The sequence below is a fragment of the Pyricularia grisea genome (genome assembly GCF_004355905.1).
Source record: "Pyricularia grisea strain NI907 chromosome Unknown Pyricularia_grisea_NI907_Scaffold_2, whole genome shotgun sequence".
Taxonomy (NCBI): Eukaryota; Fungi; Ascomycota; class Sordariomycetes; order Magnaporthales; family Pyriculariaceae; genus Pyricularia; species Pyricularia grisea.
The window spans coordinates 4,737,352-4,754,350 of record NW_022156717.1 but is presented as its reverse complement, the minus strand read 5'-3'; the positions used below and the strand labels follow the sequence as shown (position 1 = coordinate 4,754,350).

The window sequence follows — 16,999 nt, the reverse complement described above, 5'->3', positions numbered from 1 at the left end:
TCGACAGCGAGGTCAAGTATGCACGCGCGTCTCTCTCCTGTAAACCGCTCAGTAGAACGACGCTATGACGACGCTCATAAGGATACCAACTCAAGTGTAAGGACTTTTGAAGGATTGGGAAGAGACGCGGCAAGACCTAGACTCAGAACTAGTTTGAGCGACCCGAGTCCGAGTCTAGCGGCCGTGGCTTGCTTGCCACTGGTCCCCAGTATTCCACGAGGTAAGCGGGCCGGTCAAATCAGGGGCGAGTTTGGACCCGAAAGCAGTAATATTGATTAAAAATCACAATGAAACAAGAAAAAAAAAAAAAAAAAAAAATAAGAATCTGCAGGTTCGAGCAAGTCTCCCAAAGCGGTCGCCCCGAGGTTTAAGCCGACTGTACAGCACAGCAGTAGCAAAAGGACCCAAAGCCGATATGTCTCGCGAATAAAAAAAAAGAGACGAATTTCCGATTCAGGCTGGATGGATGGTGAGGGGGTTAAACAAGGGAGTGTCGGTAGTCGGCCAGTTACAACAGGGTACCCTTGGTTTCCCCGAACGTTAACCTATCCGCGCCTACCAAATCGTCAATCGCGGCAAGTCTGAATTCAATTGAAGTCTGCCGTCTCAAGGTACCAACATGCTAAGGTAAGGTTGTTAGCTTGAGGCAATTAGGTCAGCTGCAGTGTATTGCAGCCCGTATCAGCTCGGACGACACGGGAAGATGGCCAAAAATAAAAAGTCTCGGTTGGGGAAACTAAGCTGGTTCAATTCGGGGTAGGTGTGCAAAAAAATAAAATAAAAAAAAAGGTTGAACGAGGATGTCGTCCATACTACCACAGACAAAAATGACGTAATTCAGGGTTTGAAGAGGAATCCGAAAAAAAAGAAAGAAAAAAAAAAATAGGGGGGAAATCAATTCCGATTCCAAAATGACACCGAAGTGACAGAACTGCACAGGCACGTTTAGGTATCTCTTAGGTAGGTGCTAAAGCACCTTAGTCTTCTTACTGTGGTATTGCGACCCTCCCGAGTGTCCCGACCATGCGTCCCATGTCGGCAAAAACTCTCACCTTCCTCCGACAGCAGTTTTTTACACCAAAAAACTCACCACCACATGCCAGCCAGTTTTGAGCGACTTGGAACCAAACGTGAGACTATCATTAGTCACAAGAACTCCTGCTTTGGTTTAGCGTATCATATCTTCTCCACACTTTCAGGTTGGTCTATCTCCCTCCCCCCTCCACGTAAGCGCTGACAGTGCTTTGCACTATGTATGTATGGGGGTCCCTTTTTTCGGCGGGGGAAGCGTTGGGGGCTTGGGGGGAACAGGCGGCTTGAACACTGTAGGTAGACCCGCAAAACCTCCCCCCAAGATCCCATCCCCGATCCCCATAATTACCCTCTTTAGGTATTACCGGCGCTGAGTAGCTTTTGGTAGCAAATGACACAGACAGCACCAGCAGGCGCCGCGTGTCTCGTTTACTAAAAGCAAGGTTTCTGTTGTTTGGAACCAGAAGTCCATTATCAAGTGTGCGCTGTATGAATTATACCTATCTAGGTAGGTGGCTTGATACTTATACATACATGTACAAAGCACGGTTTTTTTTTTTTTTTTTTTTTTTTTTTTGCGTTTACCGGGAAAGACTGGCATCGTTGGAGCCTCAATGCTCACGCGTCATCATCACAAGCCAGCTATAACCCCGTATGCATGGGCGTTTTTCTTCTTGTTATTTATTTTCCCTCACCCTCATTCGTCTCAGCCTCTCGTAAACCCGAAGTCTCATTTGGGAGTTCGTCGATCAGTTAAACGTTATGCCGAAAAGACACTCAACCAACGGCAAAAACGGCATGTCAAATAGTAACGGTACAGGGCTAAGCATGTCAACAATAACACATCACTACTATGATATACTCACACAGCACAAGGCAGCGAAGCTTATGGGCCCATTCAAGAGTCAGACTCTGTGCGGTGTTTTTCTGCTTGACCGTATAGCATGAACTTCGACATGTGATCCCTGCCACGTAGCTGTCTACCACGACATAGACAGCTCGAACAAGTTCTAGAACTTGAACTAGAGGCAGCTACTCAGCAAGCACCATGTATAACACCTGCAGGTACACGTACGTGCCTTGGGATCAATAATCAAGGCTATTTTATAGGTACTCGATAAGCAGAATACGGAACGTTATCTCTATCGAGGTCGTCTTGTAGGAGGGCCACATATAGGCCTCCGCACTAAGGATATTTCCCTGTATACCAATTCATGCCAACGCCATGACTCATAAAATACATCGTAGGGTGCGTAATTTAGAAATGTGTTTGATTGGGCGCTCGCGCCATGTCCGACGGGTCAAGAGTGGAAGTTCCAATCTTTGCTTAGGTGCAATCATGACGACCCAGTGTCGACCTTTTTCGCAGGCGGCTCCTGGGCAGAAGAATCAGAGTCTCTTGCGCGTTTGCCGTTGGTTGAGGGAGCGCTCGAATGAATCATGGGCTTGACATCGTTGCCGTTGGACGGCTTTGGGGCTTCCCTTGGAGCCTCCTTCTCGCCATCACGCTGACCTCCTCGGAAGCCACCACGGCTACCACCCCGCGCACCACGACCCCGGCCACGACCATTGTCACGGCCCCGGCCACGGCCACCACGACCTCCCCTGCCTCCAAAGTCTTTCTTGTCACCACCCTCCCGCTTGTTGAAGTTGCCGTTGCCGCCCCTAGAGTTACCACGCCCACCGCGAGCCCCGCTGACCTTGCCCTCATAGAACTTGGCCTGTCTCTCGGATGGCTTGATGACGCCGGCCCGGATCTGCTCATTCTTCTCTTCACAGTAGGCGATCTTGGACATGATCTTCAGGTCGTGATCTTGCCATTTGGGCTTGGGGTCGAGCTCCAAAAACTTTTTGGCATCTTCAGGGTTGGCGAACTCGACAAAGACTGAGCCTTTGAAGAGTTTCTTGTCGGTACGTCGCAGACGAACGGATGAGATGTCGAAACCGAAATCGCCAAAGAACTTCTCGAGCTTGATCTGTGTGTCAGGCTCCTCGTCTCCGAACCCCTTCACGTAGACACTCGATACCATAGACTTGTTGCCACGAGCCGGGTCGTAAGCATTCTTACGGACGATCGTCTCCTCGCCTGCTTCGCCGGCGACATCGAGCACCTTGCTCTCGCGGAGAGCTTCCACGACAGCTTCATAGGGCTTGAACCGCCGCATGCGCCCAAAGCTGTGGATGACACTAAGCTTGATAGGCTTGTTCTCGGTACCACCGACCTGCGTCCAGAGGAACTTGTCTTGCGAAAGATTGCTATCGCTAAAGTAGAACTCAACCTAAACAGAGTCTCATGTTAGAAAAAAAAAAAAAAACCATCGACTCTTCGTAGATGCTTTTTATGCAGTCAAAGATATCGTACCTGCTTGCGGATTTCATTTGGGTCGTTTGACTCGGGCAGCACCGACGGGTCAAATTTGGTGTTTTTGGAACCATCCTGAGCGTGCTTGGCGGTGGTCTTGAGGATATTGCCAGAGCTCTCTGTTGTCGCGCTCTCGGTATTCTCGACAGTCTCTGCTGTCTCGGCCTCTGGTTTCTCCTGGGTTTCCTCTGAAGGGGCTTGCTCGGACTGCTCTGCAGTCTCACCGCTGGGCGCAGGAGGGGCGTCTTCCACCTTAGTATCCTCCTGAGGCTTCTCAACTTCAGAAGCGACAGTGGGCTCTGTCACCACCGCAGCGTCAATCTTTGTTTCTTGCTCACTCATCGTGGCTAGAGTAACCTGGTCTATTTGGTTGGAATGTCAGCGCGTCTAACTCTAGAGGCAAGTCCAGTGCATTAATAAGACACAAAAAGAAGCCAGGCGCATCATAGAGGTCGGCTTACCGGATGACAATGAGTTGTGAGTAATCGGTAGAAAGGCTCGCCCAATTGCGCCTGAGCCAGAGACTTGCAGGGGGCTTTTTGAGGTGGCGGGGTACAAGCTCTTTGATGCGCAAGACGAGAGTGGCAGAAAGACTGGGCGCTAAGTAATAACCGAATAAAAATTTGGTAGCTGGTATAGGTATAGACCAGAGCTAGCTGCCAGATATGAGGCAAAGCGCTATTGAAAGAAGTACTGAAGCAATTGCAGTTGTGAAAACAATTGAAGAGGAATCCAAGCTTGCGACGGCCTCAGATCTATACTAAAGCGCGCGCGAATTGAATCGACCCTACCTTACAATAGGGAAAAAAAAAAAAAAAAATCCTGCAGCCAATGGATAAGAATCAGGACCCCGCCCGATAACGCCAGTACCAACCTCCTACCCCACCTACCCTGAGAGCTAGTACTCTTTTGGTATAGCGTCCGAGACGCATTGGTTTCCAGCAGGTGATGAGATCCCTGTTCGCCAAGCGTGGTGGAAAAGCTTTGACAGAGCTCTGAGCGCGACTTGGAAGCGCGAGAGCACGTGAGTTTCAAGCATCGGGTCAAATTTTTGGCGGACGGATTCGATCCCAAGACTGCCATCGAAGCTCTGGTGCAAGTGCAGGTCAATTCTAGTGATTGACATCACCTCCCCCATAAACATATCAATTGGGTTTCTTCCGGGCTCAGTCCGGCCCAACCTTCAAGATGAAGCTCCGACGATCATTACGGATGCACAACCTGAAGCGACAGGTGAGTTTGCGCAACTGCATCGACCGAGACAACAGCCCAGACCAACCCAAACTTGCCATGCAGTGACCCCCTTTTTCACACCTTTGGGACAGTAACAACGGCGCTTTGCAAGAGAAAAAAAAAAGTCTAAGCGTACTGACAAATATCACTGATTCTTTGTCATTCAGCGCGTTCGCATGTCATGGAACAAATACAACCTCTACAATCTGTCCAAGTTGAGGATCGAGGAGTCCAGGCTGGGCGACCGCACATTCTTCCAGCAGAAATGGGCCGCAAAGGCCATGACGAGAGCATACCACGGCGAGCACATCAAGGAGGGACAATGGGAGCGCATGTTCAGCCGCAAGATCGAGTCGGTCGTCAACATGAACCCGCGGTACATGGCTGAGAATGACGGTTCTGAGCAAGCCACGGGGCGTGGATCGGGCAAAAAGTACGACCCGGATTGGCGTGCGAAGCAGGAAGCCTCTGGCCAAATTGGACCGAATCCTTACGTGACCAACGTGAAAACCAACCGACCAACTCCCTACATGCAAATGACATATGCGCCCATGGAGAGGCGCTTAGACATTGCCATCTTCAGAGCTTTGTTTGCGAGCAGCGCAAGGCAGGCAAGGCAATTCTGTGTTCACGGCTTCGTCAAAGTGAACGGGCAGCCGGTATGAAAAACCCATATCTATAAGACAAAAATTGCCCGTTGCGTTTGAAGGCTTAGGAAACTACTGACACGAATTGTTGTACTCCTCAAGATGAGGTATCCTGGCTACCTACTGAACCCGGGCGACATGTTTCAGGTTGATCCTGACCGCGTAATGATGGCAACGGGAGCAAAGAAGGGCAATGTCGAGTTCTATCTCGAACGACAGAAGAACGGTACCAAGCGCGCAGGTTCCGCCAAAGCAGGCAAGGGTGAGGAGGAGGCCGAGGTTGCGGAGGAGGATGCGGAGGCGGCGGCGGAGGAAACATCAGATGCCGCTGTTGCCGTAGAGTCCGCCGAGACAGAACCAGTGGACGAAGCCGAGGCTTTGAAGAAGACTCAGGAGGATTTGAAGAAGCTTCTGGCCAGCGCCAAGGATATACTCAAGACCAATTCAGGCAAAGACGTTGAAGCCAAGCGTAAGCAGAAGCTTCGGGCCTTCACAAAGGAGGCCAAAGAGGTCCTTGCTCGTACCGGGCGCAAGAATGCTTCTGTCGAAGGTTCCACCATCCAGGTTGATGAGCTTTCGAACCTGTTGTCGTCCCTTGCAGTCTCGCCTGCCGAAGCAAAGGAGGCAGCCGCCAAGGCGACCTCCCCATCAGACCCCAACTCCTACGACGGCCTTACCGACTCCGAAAAGCGACGCTTCCATGAGATCATGGACGAGTACAACGAGAATCCGGTCGACTTTTCCAAGCCTTACTGGACTCCTTGGAAGCCGCGCAAGTGGCTTGCCCCCTTCGTATTCATCCCGCAATATCTCGAGGTCAACCAAAACGTCTGCTCCGCCGTCTATCTCCGCCACCCGGTGGCCAGAGCGGGCCAGTCTGAGGTTCCCTCTCCCTTCCCTGAGTTCATCGGCCAGCTTGCTTTCAACTGGTATCTGCGTAGGAGATGATCGGTCCACGCTAGTGTGGGCGACAGAAGGAGTTCGGATGCCTGGCAGTGTTTCCTCGCCAACCTGTCCTTGGCCTCTGAAGGTCACATATGTTGTCTCTTGCAACAAGCAATTGATCACATTGGGGCTGTGTATTATGTATATATAATTGTATCTCATGATAAGATAGCAGGTTGTCTGTCAACTTGGGGGTGTCTTACAATTACTTGTATCTGTTAACACGAAAAGGGAAAACATAGACCAGAAAGAATTGTGGAAAGCAGCTGCACCTAGACAAGAAACTTCAGAATATTTCTTCAATGTTTATCCGCAAAATATGGTATTCTGTACATTAGTGTATCACACCCATGAGGACCGCGTTACACGACTTGACTATCAACAGTGTCAATATCTTTGGAGTAGGCCTGTCGACATTGATGTATGCGCTACACTTCACTTGATGAGACTGCCGTACGGGGCTCTGGCTGAGAAAAGGGTCAACAGCTTGGACTTGCGTGGAAGCCAAAGTTCCTCGACTCAAAAAGCTTTCATCAGGTCAGCACAGATCAACACATACCAAACATACCATTTAAACATGTACTTGAGGGTAGCGTTTACCAACGAGCACCATCAAGCCGGCGAGCATCCATTACGAGACAACCTAGCTAGGTCACACTACTACAGTAGAAGGCCAAAACATGCCACCAGGACCTGCGGCTCGGCTCGCCGTCGTGGCAAAAGCCCTCTAAGGCATTGACGATGAATGTATAACTATACCCTTCGGTTTCTGAGTTTGAGAACATGGACAATGAGATGAAACCTTAATTAAGAACACACAGCTCCTGTCATGCCAGTTACCTCAAGTTGGAGGCAAATCAAATACTAGGCAAACACTAAAACTCAAAATGCAGCATTGATGCATGCAGGACGTGCGCGCCGGTACGAAGGAAAAGAGAAAGGAGAATCTGTCAAAACATCGAACCCAACAATATATCGACCAGAAGTGTTCAAGACCGACCAACCGAACGAGCATCAAACCATCAGCATCCGCCCCCAAAACGGCCTCTTGGGAAGCCCATCATGATTTGACAGTCTCATCTTCTTTGTTTTTTTGTTTTTTTTTTGTGTGGTGCTGTGAAGCTGGGGTGCTTTTCCGTCACTTCCATTCCCCATCCCGCGCTGAGAAAACGCCCAAGTCTTTCCGTTCTTATGGAGGGTATTTTGATTGACAAATAAACAAGTGTGATTAAAAGTGGGAGAACCGAAGAAAAAAGAAGTGTGAACAAAAACAAGGAAAGAAGCGTCGGGCTTGTGAGTGGTATTGTGGAGACATCATGAGTACAGAGGAGACGGGGGGGCAAAGTTCGTGGCAGAGGAAGCAGGCAATCTTTCCGCCAATTTAACGGAGTGAGAAGCCCTTCCTCTTGGGCTCCTTCTCCAGCGGCCGGCCGCTTTCGACACGTGCCTTTTTCTCCTCCAACTCTGCACGCTGACGATCCAGCTGCTCCTTCATTTCCCGGTGGCGGGTGTAAAGCTCCTCTTCACTTTGCTTCAGTTTAGACTCCTTCTCCGCAACCTTTTGCTGGAAGACGAGCTTCATCTCAGCCTCCATCTTGGCGAGCTTCTGCTCGTGGAGGGTCCTCTCCTCCTCCTGCTTGACAGCCGGGTTGACCTCCTTGAACACACTAGGATCTTGCGAGACACCCATCTGGATGAGCTTGTCTGTGCGGTAGTTCTCGTAGAGGATGTTGTTTGTGTGCTCCTTGAGCTCCTCCATGTGCGTCCGGATGAGCATCTGGCGCAGCTTGACAAAGTCACAGTGCTCTTCGTTGTCCACCTCGATGACACCCCATGGGTAACGACGACCACGGACCTTCCTCCCATCAGCATTAGTGATCTCATTAGTCGCACCGACGACAGCGAAAGGAACTTTTGACATGATCTCGTTGTTCTCGGCAATGGTCTCCTCATCATCGAGCTCGTAACGAGGGCCCTCGAAGATTTGAACCTTGTGGTGCTTGATATCGGCCAAGATCTAAAAGCCAGTTAGTTAGCAATGTGCGTTTGCGATTGTGTTACCGATTGTGGCATATCTTACCCTCTGCTTAAAAGCAAATATCTCCTCGTCGGTCAAGGTGTCCGACTTTGCAATGACCGGGATCAAGTTGACCTTGGTGTGGAGTCGCTTCATAACCTCAATATCCAAAGGCTTAAGCGAGTGACCTGTGGGCTGAATGAAGAAGACGCAAGCATGGATGCGGTTGTCCACAATGTTGACACGGTTGACCTTGTTCTCGGCATCCAGGTAGGCATCAAAACGCTGCTCAATGTTGTCGGTGATTGGTCGCCACGACTCATCGTTGTTCACAAAGTCACCGAAACCGGGGGTATCAACGACAGTCAGACGTAGACGGACTCCGGCCTCCTCGATATCGGCGCTGATTGACTGGATGGTGACAGTCTTGGGAATGATGTCGAGGCTGGGGCCCTTTTGCTCCTTGGGTGGGTACAGGGAAGTGTTGAAAAGAGTGTTGACCAGTGTAGACTTTCCGAGACCAGATTCACCTGCCAAAATAATTAGCCAGGTTGTTCCCAAGACATCAGAATGTAAGCGTCGCGTAACTCACCAACGACCATAACGTTGAAGTTGAAGCCCTTGCGAACACTCTTACGGTGCCATTGGTTCGGCAGGTTCGCAAAGCCCACATAACCGGTAAGCTTTCGTCGGACGATGTTCCTTGCGTCATTCCCCATAGTTGCTGACTTCATGGTTAGCTTGATCATCTCGTGGCCACAAATTGGGTTTGATCTCGCACTTACGGCTGGTAGCTTGGGGAGCCGAGGGAGGCGGCGAGCCAGCTGAACCGTTCGAAGATAGATCTATTGTCCTAGTCAGTAAAAAAGTAATAGCATGATATTGGTAGACTCCCGGTTCACGAGTGCAAGGCAAGAGACTCCTGACTGATATCTGGATTCGGCATGGTTGGGTAAAGCTCCTTGTAGTCCAGTGTTCCCAAGGGTCCTAGGCTTGGTGGTGGATCCAGATCACACATGCTCCGATATAGCGGGCGGCCACAAGTATCAATACCCCTGGGAAGGCTGCTAGATCGACAAGTTGGCGTTGGCCGAGATGCAATCGGATGGTTTTCTTTGGATGTTTGAGGGCGGCCCGTGTCCTCGACAGATATGCCAAAGTCCTTCGCTAACTGAACACTTCGGGTGCGCGCCTTTGAGTGATGGCCAAGGTCAAAATGCATCGCAGCAGCGAAGTATTGAACCGGCGAATCCTTACTGCACTAAGCCAAGGCGGTGGCAGGATTGCTACTGCGACTGCACGATAAAATTGTACAAGAAGCGAGTCTCAAAACCCAAGCTGACCTTCGCAGTGCCGTAACTGCGGGAAACGATGTGTAGAATATGATATTGCGTTGTTCTCCATACGCTAAAGGAGTACCGAGAGCGTCCGGAGAAAGTCACCAGGGCCAGTCGGAAACACCTCGTGTTGCGGCATCGAGCATGAATGGGGACTTTGCCGGTACACACTCGAGTCGTTCATTGTTCCAGGGAAGGAGTTCCACGTTGTCTCTTGCCATTGCCTCGTATTTTGGTGTTTTTGGTACGCGGGAGATCGAATCAGAGATATGTGCTTACCCATCGCGAATTAAGGATGTTGAAATAAGTGACCAGGTGGATATGTCTCCGAGAAGGAGCGGCTCTGTGAGGTGGAAGACAGTGTTAGCAGATAGACGTCCTGAGGAAGTTGGGGGTTGGCATAACCGGCGTCGCCAATAGTCTGCACGCTGATGGGCGAAGGATATTGCAAAATCGCACCATGAGCCCAAGCCAGGTCAAGACGCCCCTGATACTTTTTTTTTTTGTTGCAGGAAACGACTTCTCGTCTTGCAGGCGATGGAAGCAGAAGACCCCGTGCGGATAACTGCAGTTATCGTCCGACGCTGACCGAGGTGGCTTGCTGGTCTGATCTGATGGTGAAGCCTGCTGATGTGCAAGCGATTAGGGGGTGATGAAAAGGAAATTTGCACTCACAAACAAAAGGACAGCAGAACTTGGATAAATTGTAGCCTGTCCCGCGGTCACCCTTTGATGCTTTCGCAGTAGCAGATGTGTTTGATGTCGCAATCGGAATCAACAAGTGGTCATTAGGTAGCCTGGAAGAGAAGAGAAAAAAACGAAGGAGCGGTCGAGACGTTGGATGGCTCGATCAGAGACAGTGGACGTCGTTTGGAGGAAAGGCGAGGTTGAGGATTGGCATAAGTGGTAATTAATTCCCTTGGGAAATTTGGGTGCGACTGGGCTAGAAACATTGGGATAGGAGAGAGAGCCCGGCACGTAAAAGGGGGCTTGTGCACCCGTGGAGTGCAGGCCACTGGCTGAGGCGAGCTGGCTGGGATGGTCCCTTCCTGGCAGGGGTATACCTATTCCAGACAACAACAGCCAATGAGAAGACTCGAAAGGCCGGACGGCACCTCTAATAGTGGGGCCGATGCACCCTTGACAGTAATTACTTCGCGTGTTCTTTTTGGACGTGCGTGCAAATCTTCTTCAGGATTTGGTTGGTACAAAGCACCCTGGAAAAGAAATTTGTTAGGGGTACCGAGTAGAAAGAGGAGAAAAAAAAAATTATACTCACCAACTCACACACACACAAACACACAAAGACATATCATCAATACTCGGGCCGGTCCTATTATCGCAGGCATTGCGCCTAGACATTCAAGATAACAAACACAATACCTGCGCCGGCAGAACACAGACTCTTTAACACAGGTCTCTATGGCACGTGTACAGTCTCTTCCTCACCAAAGGTACCCATCTGAAACGTTCCGCTGCACATCAGCCCTTGATAAACTGCATAATAAACTGCATACAATTCTTTAGCGGCCAGCCACCGGCAGGCATTGAGACTGAGCAGATCAAAACATGCCAGTACTTTGTAGAGCATCTATACGAAAGTAGTAAGAAAAAAAAAAAAGGGAAAAGAAAAAAAACACCGTTAGAGCAGGAAAAAGTCTAAGCCAGGCTTTACAGCATTGTCATCTCTTTACTTCATAATCCATGCATACATTGGGGGGCGCATTTGCGGAGGTGGGTTCAGAAAATCACAAGTCTTTTGGTCTAAAATGATAGCGATCACAACGGCTCCAAGTCGTTGCAAGCATGAAGTCCAGGCTAAGACAGCATACCAGTAATAGCAAGTAGCCGGGCAACCACGAACAGTCACGTTTAAGGAATGGCTCGACAATTCAGTCTACCCTGGCTTGGTGGGTGAAATTGCAGATAATCGGATGAAACGATATGTTTGATGGGGCTATTTACACCTGCACCCCTAAATCAAAATAACCCACCGTACCAGTAGTTGGGCACCTGCCATACGGTAGTCCCCTGATTACTTGGCATGGGAGGTTCTAGTTCTACTGTAGTCAGTCCAATTCAGCAAAACTCAACCCGGCGGCTTTCTGCGCTAACTACACACAGTCTAATATCGGTTTTATCCGGCAAGCTTTCCAACCACTGACTGCAGTGGAGGTTTATTTGGCACTGGCTCCCTCTTTTCATGTCTTGGACCGGCGGCCTGGTTGTCGTTGACATCGGGCAGAAACGAAGAAACGGACTTACTTGACATGACGGCACGAGGAATGAACGTGCGAGCCGTCCGTCTGAGTGCGTGCGTGCTTGCTTGCTCCATTGGTAAAGGTGAGGTGAGGTACCTAAGGTAGGAGGTACCTAACCTCAGGTGCCTATCCAATCCAGAAACCTGCCAGACACACCCCATCCATCCCGACCCGACTGGGGACATTCCGCCCCACTTGCCTGCACCCGACTGGAGGATTTCATCATTGATTTTTTTAGTTGCATTGCGTCCAATTATCGGAGGAGAGTTCAGAAGAAATTCAATCCGTGCTCAGGGAATCGTCGTGATGATGTCAGGCCTCCAGGTGGGTTTGTTGTTTCATTATATACCTGTAAACTTGCCTCTTGACGTTAACAACTTGTTGTAGTCGCCTCAATTTTTCTTGAAAAGCATAGCAATATGTGCCGTGACTCCCTCCCTATCGATTTACTTTAAAAAACAAAATCCTCCCTTTTTCTTGAGATGTCAATTCCTCACAGCCGTAGCATCATTGGACCAAATCTACCTACCATAGACTAGTATACGCCAAGCTACGTCTTCAACATCTGGTTCGAGGCATGATCGACACATACCGTTGACTCTTGGTGCACTGCTGCAACGCTTGCGCAACTTGAATCAAAGATCCCGAATGTCGGTCCTTCTGCGGGCTGCTGCCCGCTCGACAACCTTTGCAGGAACCTTTCCGACGGAATGCGCTTCTCTGGTGCGGGGGCAGCGCCTCACTTCTAGGCCTTGGAACCGATATGGAGGCTATGCAATTGGCCACAGGACCATCGTGACTCGAAGCCCGGCAGAGAAAAGACGGTTTCGATTCCGCAGGTCCTGGTCATCGATTGTTGTCGGGACTGGTATACTTACATACACTCTCTATCCTTGGGGAGACAGTGGACAAGCCCGTCAACTAGCAACAGATCAAAAACGAAGGAGAAAATACTCAGCTCATGAAGCTGATTCTCACAAGGAGACGACTGAGGCGAGTCAATCGGGGTCGGGTGCCTGGTTCAACTTTGCCGGAAGCTTTGAGGGCCTCTCCACAGGACTGTCAAAAGTAGCAGACGTGGATTGGGGTACCGACAAGGTCTTGGATTATATCATACCAGACTACTTCAGATTGGTCCCTGGGTATCTCCGTAAGCTGCAGCGCGAACTTTCCATGTCGCCCGGCTCGCTCGCCAATGAAATATGGGAGGAGGCGCATGACCCTTCGACACATCCCGAGATTCGTTATGCTGCCAAGGTTCGAGTCTCGACGGACCTGTGTGAGGAGGAACAGGTATTTCGTGAGCATAGGAGGATGGTGACCAGGGTAGCGCTTGCGAGGTACCTGGGTCTTAAAGAAGAGGACATTAACCCAGAAGACGTCCCCGTCATCGGCATGTGTGGCAGCGGCGGAGGATTGAGGGCATTAGTAGCAGGTGCCGGATCTATGAGTGCTGCTGCCGATGATGGGCTGTTTGACTGCGTCACATATACCGCCGGCGTCAGTGGTTCCTGTTGGCTCCAGAGCCTCTACTATTCCTCGTTGACAAACTGCAACCTCGACAAATTGATCAACCATCTCAAAGCCCGCCTGGGGGTTCATATTGCGTTCCCTCCGGCAGCCTTTCAAGCTCTTGTCTCGGCTCCTACCAACAAGTCTCTTCTCAGCGGTCTGGTGGAAAAATTGAAGGGCGACCCGAATGCAGACTTTGGCTTGGTGGACGTGTATGGAATCCTGTTAGCAGCTAGGCTCCTGGTTCCTAAAGGCGAACTCGGTGTTGATGATCACAACTACAAACTTTCCAACCAGCGCAAGTATATACAGTCCGGCGCGAATCCCATGCCTATATACACAGCAGTGCGCCACGAAATCCCTGGTGTGGATGATGGATCGCCCAACGAGGTCCCCACAGCGACCGAGGAGCAGAAGGAGCAAGCAAAGCAGGAGGCTTGGTTCCAGGTAAGTTCACGGTCTATAAAATGAGAAAGGGCGGAAATTTTGAAATCTAACTCATGTTACATCCACTACAGTGGTTCGAGATCAGCCCTTATGAATTCTTTTGCGAAGAGTTTGAGGCTGGCATCCCAACATGGGCCATGGGCAGAAGGTTCCAGGATGGAAAGGACGTGCCATTGCCTGGGGGCTTTCATCTACCAGAGATCCGCATGCCCCTGCTTCTTGGGATGTTTGGCAGCGCGTTTTGCGCCACACTGAGTCACTACTATCGAGAGATACGACCACTTGTACAGAACTTGTCAGGGTGGATTGGTTTCGACGAGTTGATTACGGGCCGTAACGAGGACCTCAGCAAGGTACACCCGATCGACCCCACAGCCCTGCCGAATCCCGTGTACCAGATGAATGGCAAGCTGCCAAAGACTACGCCGCAGAGTGTAATCCACAGCGAATACATCAAACTCATGGACGCCGGCATGTCCAACAACTTACCAATCTATCCGCTCCTCCGCCCCGGACGCGAGGTTGAAATCGTTATTGCCTTCGACGCGTCTGCGGATATCAAGACAGACAACTGGCTTTCAGTTGCGGACGGATACGCTCGTCAGAGAGGTATTAAGGGCTGGCCTGTAGGCATCGGTTGGCCCAAGGAGACAGACCCGACAGAGGACACGGTGAAGCAGCTGGAAGACGCCAGAGCCGAGTCGCAAGTCGAGGCTGATCAAAAGCTTCAGCTAGCGCAAACCGAACAAAGCCTGGCAGAATCAGAGCAATCAGGCGAGAATAAAGACACAGCAAAGGGTAAAGATGGCCAAGTTAAAAATAAGTATGAACGAGCCGCCGAGAGTCTGGGCTACTGTACCGTGTGGGTCGGCACCACCGAGGAACGCGAGACAGAGCCACCACCACCCCTAAAGACAGCCGAAGAGACGGAAAAGTGGAGGCTGATGGAACCCGGGGCGGGCATTGCGGTAGTGTACCTTCCGTTTGTGGCCAACGACAAGGTCGAGGGCGTCGACCCGGCTACCAGTGACTACATGAGCACCTGGAACTTTGTCTACACCCCTGAGCAGGTGGACAAGGTTGTGTCCCTGGCCAAGGCAAACTACGGCGAGGGTAGGGATCAGATCAAGGCGACTGTGAGGGCCGTTTACGAGCGGAAGAAGATGATGCGTGAGAAGAGAGAGGAGCAGACTCGGAAGGAACACTACCGGCGACTTGTTAGGTTGGGAATTGCTGATAAACTAGGGGAGGGCGATCACTTTAGTTGAGCAAGCTTTTTGTCACGAGTCAGAAGTAAGCTAAACAGGACTTTGTTTTTGTAATGTAGATATAGAATCTTAGGATACCCGTTATTAGTCAATAGACAAAGAAAATATTTGCATGTTGCGGCTCTCATTTTAAGCATCAACCCTCACGGGAGGAATCTATTGGTGAATGTTACAGGTACTGGCTTGGTCTTGCCACATAGTACAGGCATATGACATAAATCCTTAATGGAATTAGTGCCTTTTTTCACATGATGTTTCCAGTAGTAATCCTCGCCCATTAAAGGAAGTTTAGGGACCGCCAGATGTTACAAAATGTACAGATCCAGTATACAAGAACACCGGTGTGCTCGTCCAGAAGTTTGAGCTCCCGAACAAAGCTTAGTATACAGCTTGCAAAATTGCAAGTAAGGGGTGGTTTTTTGGTTTCTCTATTCCTTCTCATCTAGACGCTTTTGAAGTCGTGCCAAGGTCAAAGTCAGGATTCCAACCTCGCGCTCAAATGATCTCTCCAATGTCGACATAAGCTGGCGTCCATGGCTTGGCGCCCTCAACCAGCATGTCGCTAGGCACACGGACGTCCGGTCCGGGGCTGTAGAGGTACCAGGCCTTGAGTGCGTTCATGGCAGCGTTTGCACGAGCGGTCTGGGGTTTCGAGCCGGAGCCCTCGCCAAGCTTGTCATTGCCGCTGAAGATGCCGACAACAAAGACTGGAGTGCGGGAGTGACGACCCGTCTCCGAGAGGATGCGTGCGGTGGGCTCTGCAAAGTCCTCACGGGCACAGAGGCGGGCGAGTTCGCTGGTTGGGCGTTTGAAGGAGAAAAGGGTTGCAATATCGATGTGGCGTGAGAGGATGTGGGCGTTGATGAACAATTTGGCCGCCTCGCGCCCACTGTGAGCGTATACAGCACCTACGAGAGCCCGCACAAAGTTCGAGTGCGCATCGCGGGCGACACAAATTTTGTCCACGTGTCGTGAGGGCGACAGCGAGATGGTCGCGGGTTGTAGTGGTTCACTGTCATCGATGTCCATGGCGGGGCCGACTTCGCTTGAGTCGGCCGAAGCCACCTCGCCCTTCATCAGCAGCTTGAAGTTTTTCTTTAATATCTCCTGGATCCTGTCGTGGTCAGGGTCGTCCAGCTTTGGCTTTGGGTTCCAGACAGAAAACTGCAAAAGGCCCGGGTCGACCTCGCCACCAGGTTCGGCAGCCGACTCGACACCCCACGACTTGGCGATATCGTTCAAAGATAACTCGCCAGCATAACTGTCCCGCACGGCCAAAAGCACATTGTACGGAAGCCTGGGATACCGGCACATCAACCACTCGTTCACATGGTACTCGATGAGCTGGGCACCGAGCCTCGAGAGGCTGTAGTTGTTGAAACGAATATCCTTGTCGGCAGAGCGGTCGACAAGAGTCCGGGCTAGAGTTTCTAGGGGGACCTTTTCGGATAGAGCCAAACGTGCGTGGAGGGCAGCAAGCTTGGCGGAATCGCGTGCTCGGGAGGGAAGCGGTGATGGGTATTTGTGGAAGACGGGATTCTCTCCGAAGATATGTTGGGGGCTGTCAAAAGTTGACTGTAGGCGAGCCTGAGGAAATTGCTGCAGGTGCCTGCATGTTTGAGACGTCGAGGTCGTTGTGGCGGTCGCGAGGCTACCGATAGGCAAAGCACATGATGATGGCCGGGTGGCAGCGCTGAGCAACTGGCCCGACCATCTCCCCGGTCGTATCCTCTTCATTGAGGCTTCTTGTATGGAGAAGGATTGGTGGGAAAGAGTGAATAGTGTTGCTACTGGTGCTAAGATAAGTGGTTGAACGTCGATTGTGGATGATTCTCCTTTTCGTGGTCTACACGTCGAGCTTCGACGCGAGCAACTGAGAGGAGCTCCTTTGTCTCCAGCAAAAAAGTTTCGCCATGAAGTCCAAGTCAATTGGGACTT

The 16,999-nt window shown here is 50.8% G+C and overlaps 6 protein-coding genes across 6 annotated transcripts; 3 read left to right on the top strand and 3 right to left on the bottom strand.

Annotated features, from left to right (window-relative positions):
• Nucleotides 1–1,760: 1,760 nt before the first annotated feature.
• On the top strand, nucleotides 1,761–2,098 carry PgNI_03983 (uncharacterized protein). The gene is made up of 2 exons (XM_031124035.1): nucleotides 1,761–1,846; nucleotides 1,909–2,098. The coding sequence occupies exons 1-2, from the start codon at nucleotides 1,795–1,797 to the stop codon at nucleotides 1,965–1,967; spliced, it is 111 nt and encodes a 36-aa protein (XP_030985021.1). The 5' UTR covers nucleotides 1,761–1,794; the 3' UTR covers nucleotides 1,968–2,098.
• On the bottom strand, nucleotides 2,092–4,138 carry PgNI_03982 (uncharacterized protein). The gene is made up of 3 exons (XM_031124034.1): nucleotides 3,856–4,138; nucleotides 3,395–3,756; nucleotides 2,092–3,311 (listed from the first exon to the last, which is right to left on the bottom strand). Exons 2-3 carry the CDS (start codon nucleotides 3,734–3,736, stop codon nucleotides 2,370–2,372), a joined length of 1,284 nt encoding a protein of 427 aa, XP_030985022.1. The 5' UTR covers nucleotides 3,737–3,756; nucleotides 3,856–4,138; the 3' UTR covers nucleotides 2,092–2,369.
• A 305-nt stretch (nucleotides 4,139–4,443) lies between these two features.
• Nucleotides 4,444–6,512, top strand: PgNI_03981 (uncharacterized protein). The gene is made up of 3 exons (XM_031124033.1): nucleotides 4,444–4,627; nucleotides 4,795–5,286; nucleotides 5,377–6,512. Exons 1-3 carry the CDS (start codon nucleotides 4,583–4,585, stop codon nucleotides 6,220–6,222), a joined length of 1,383 nt encoding a protein of 460 aa, XP_030985023.1. The 5' UTR covers nucleotides 4,444–4,582; the 3' UTR covers nucleotides 6,223–6,512.
• A 415-nt stretch (nucleotides 6,513–6,927) lies between these two features.
• PgNI_03980 (uncharacterized protein) lies at nucleotides 6,928–10,481 on the bottom strand. Its single transcript, XM_031124032.1, has 6 exons — nucleotides 10,249–10,481; nucleotides 9,853–9,916; nucleotides 9,022–9,081; nucleotides 8,829–8,960; nucleotides 8,300–8,766; nucleotides 6,928–8,236 (listed from the first exon to the last, which is right to left on the bottom strand). The coding sequence occupies exons 2-6, from the start codon at nucleotides 9,854–9,856 to the stop codon at nucleotides 7,601–7,603; spliced, it is 1,299 nt and encodes a 432-aa protein (XP_030985024.1). The 5' UTR covers nucleotides 9,857–9,916; nucleotides 10,249–10,481; the 3' UTR covers nucleotides 6,928–7,600.
• Nucleotides 10,482–12,482: 2,001 nt separating this feature from the next.
• On the top strand, nucleotides 12,483–15,061 carry PgNI_03979 (uncharacterized protein; the record flags this gene model as incomplete). The annotated part of the gene is made up of 2 exons (XM_031124031.1): nucleotides 12,483–13,793; nucleotides 13,865–15,061. The coding sequence occupies 2 exons, from the start codon at nucleotides 12,483–12,485 to the stop codon at nucleotides 15,059–15,061; spliced, it is 2,508 nt and encodes an 835-aa protein (XP_030985647.1).
• A 495-nt stretch (nucleotides 15,062–15,556) lies between these two features.
• PgNI_03978 (uncharacterized protein) lies at nucleotides 15,557–16,798 on the bottom strand (the record flags this gene model as incomplete). The annotated part of the gene is made up of 1 exon (XM_031124030.1): nucleotides 15,557–16,798. One exon carries the CDS (start codon nucleotides 16,796–16,798, stop codon nucleotides 15,557–15,559), a length of 1,242 nt encoding a protein of 413 aa, XP_030985646.1.
• Nucleotides 16,799–16,999: the final 201 nt, after the last annotated feature.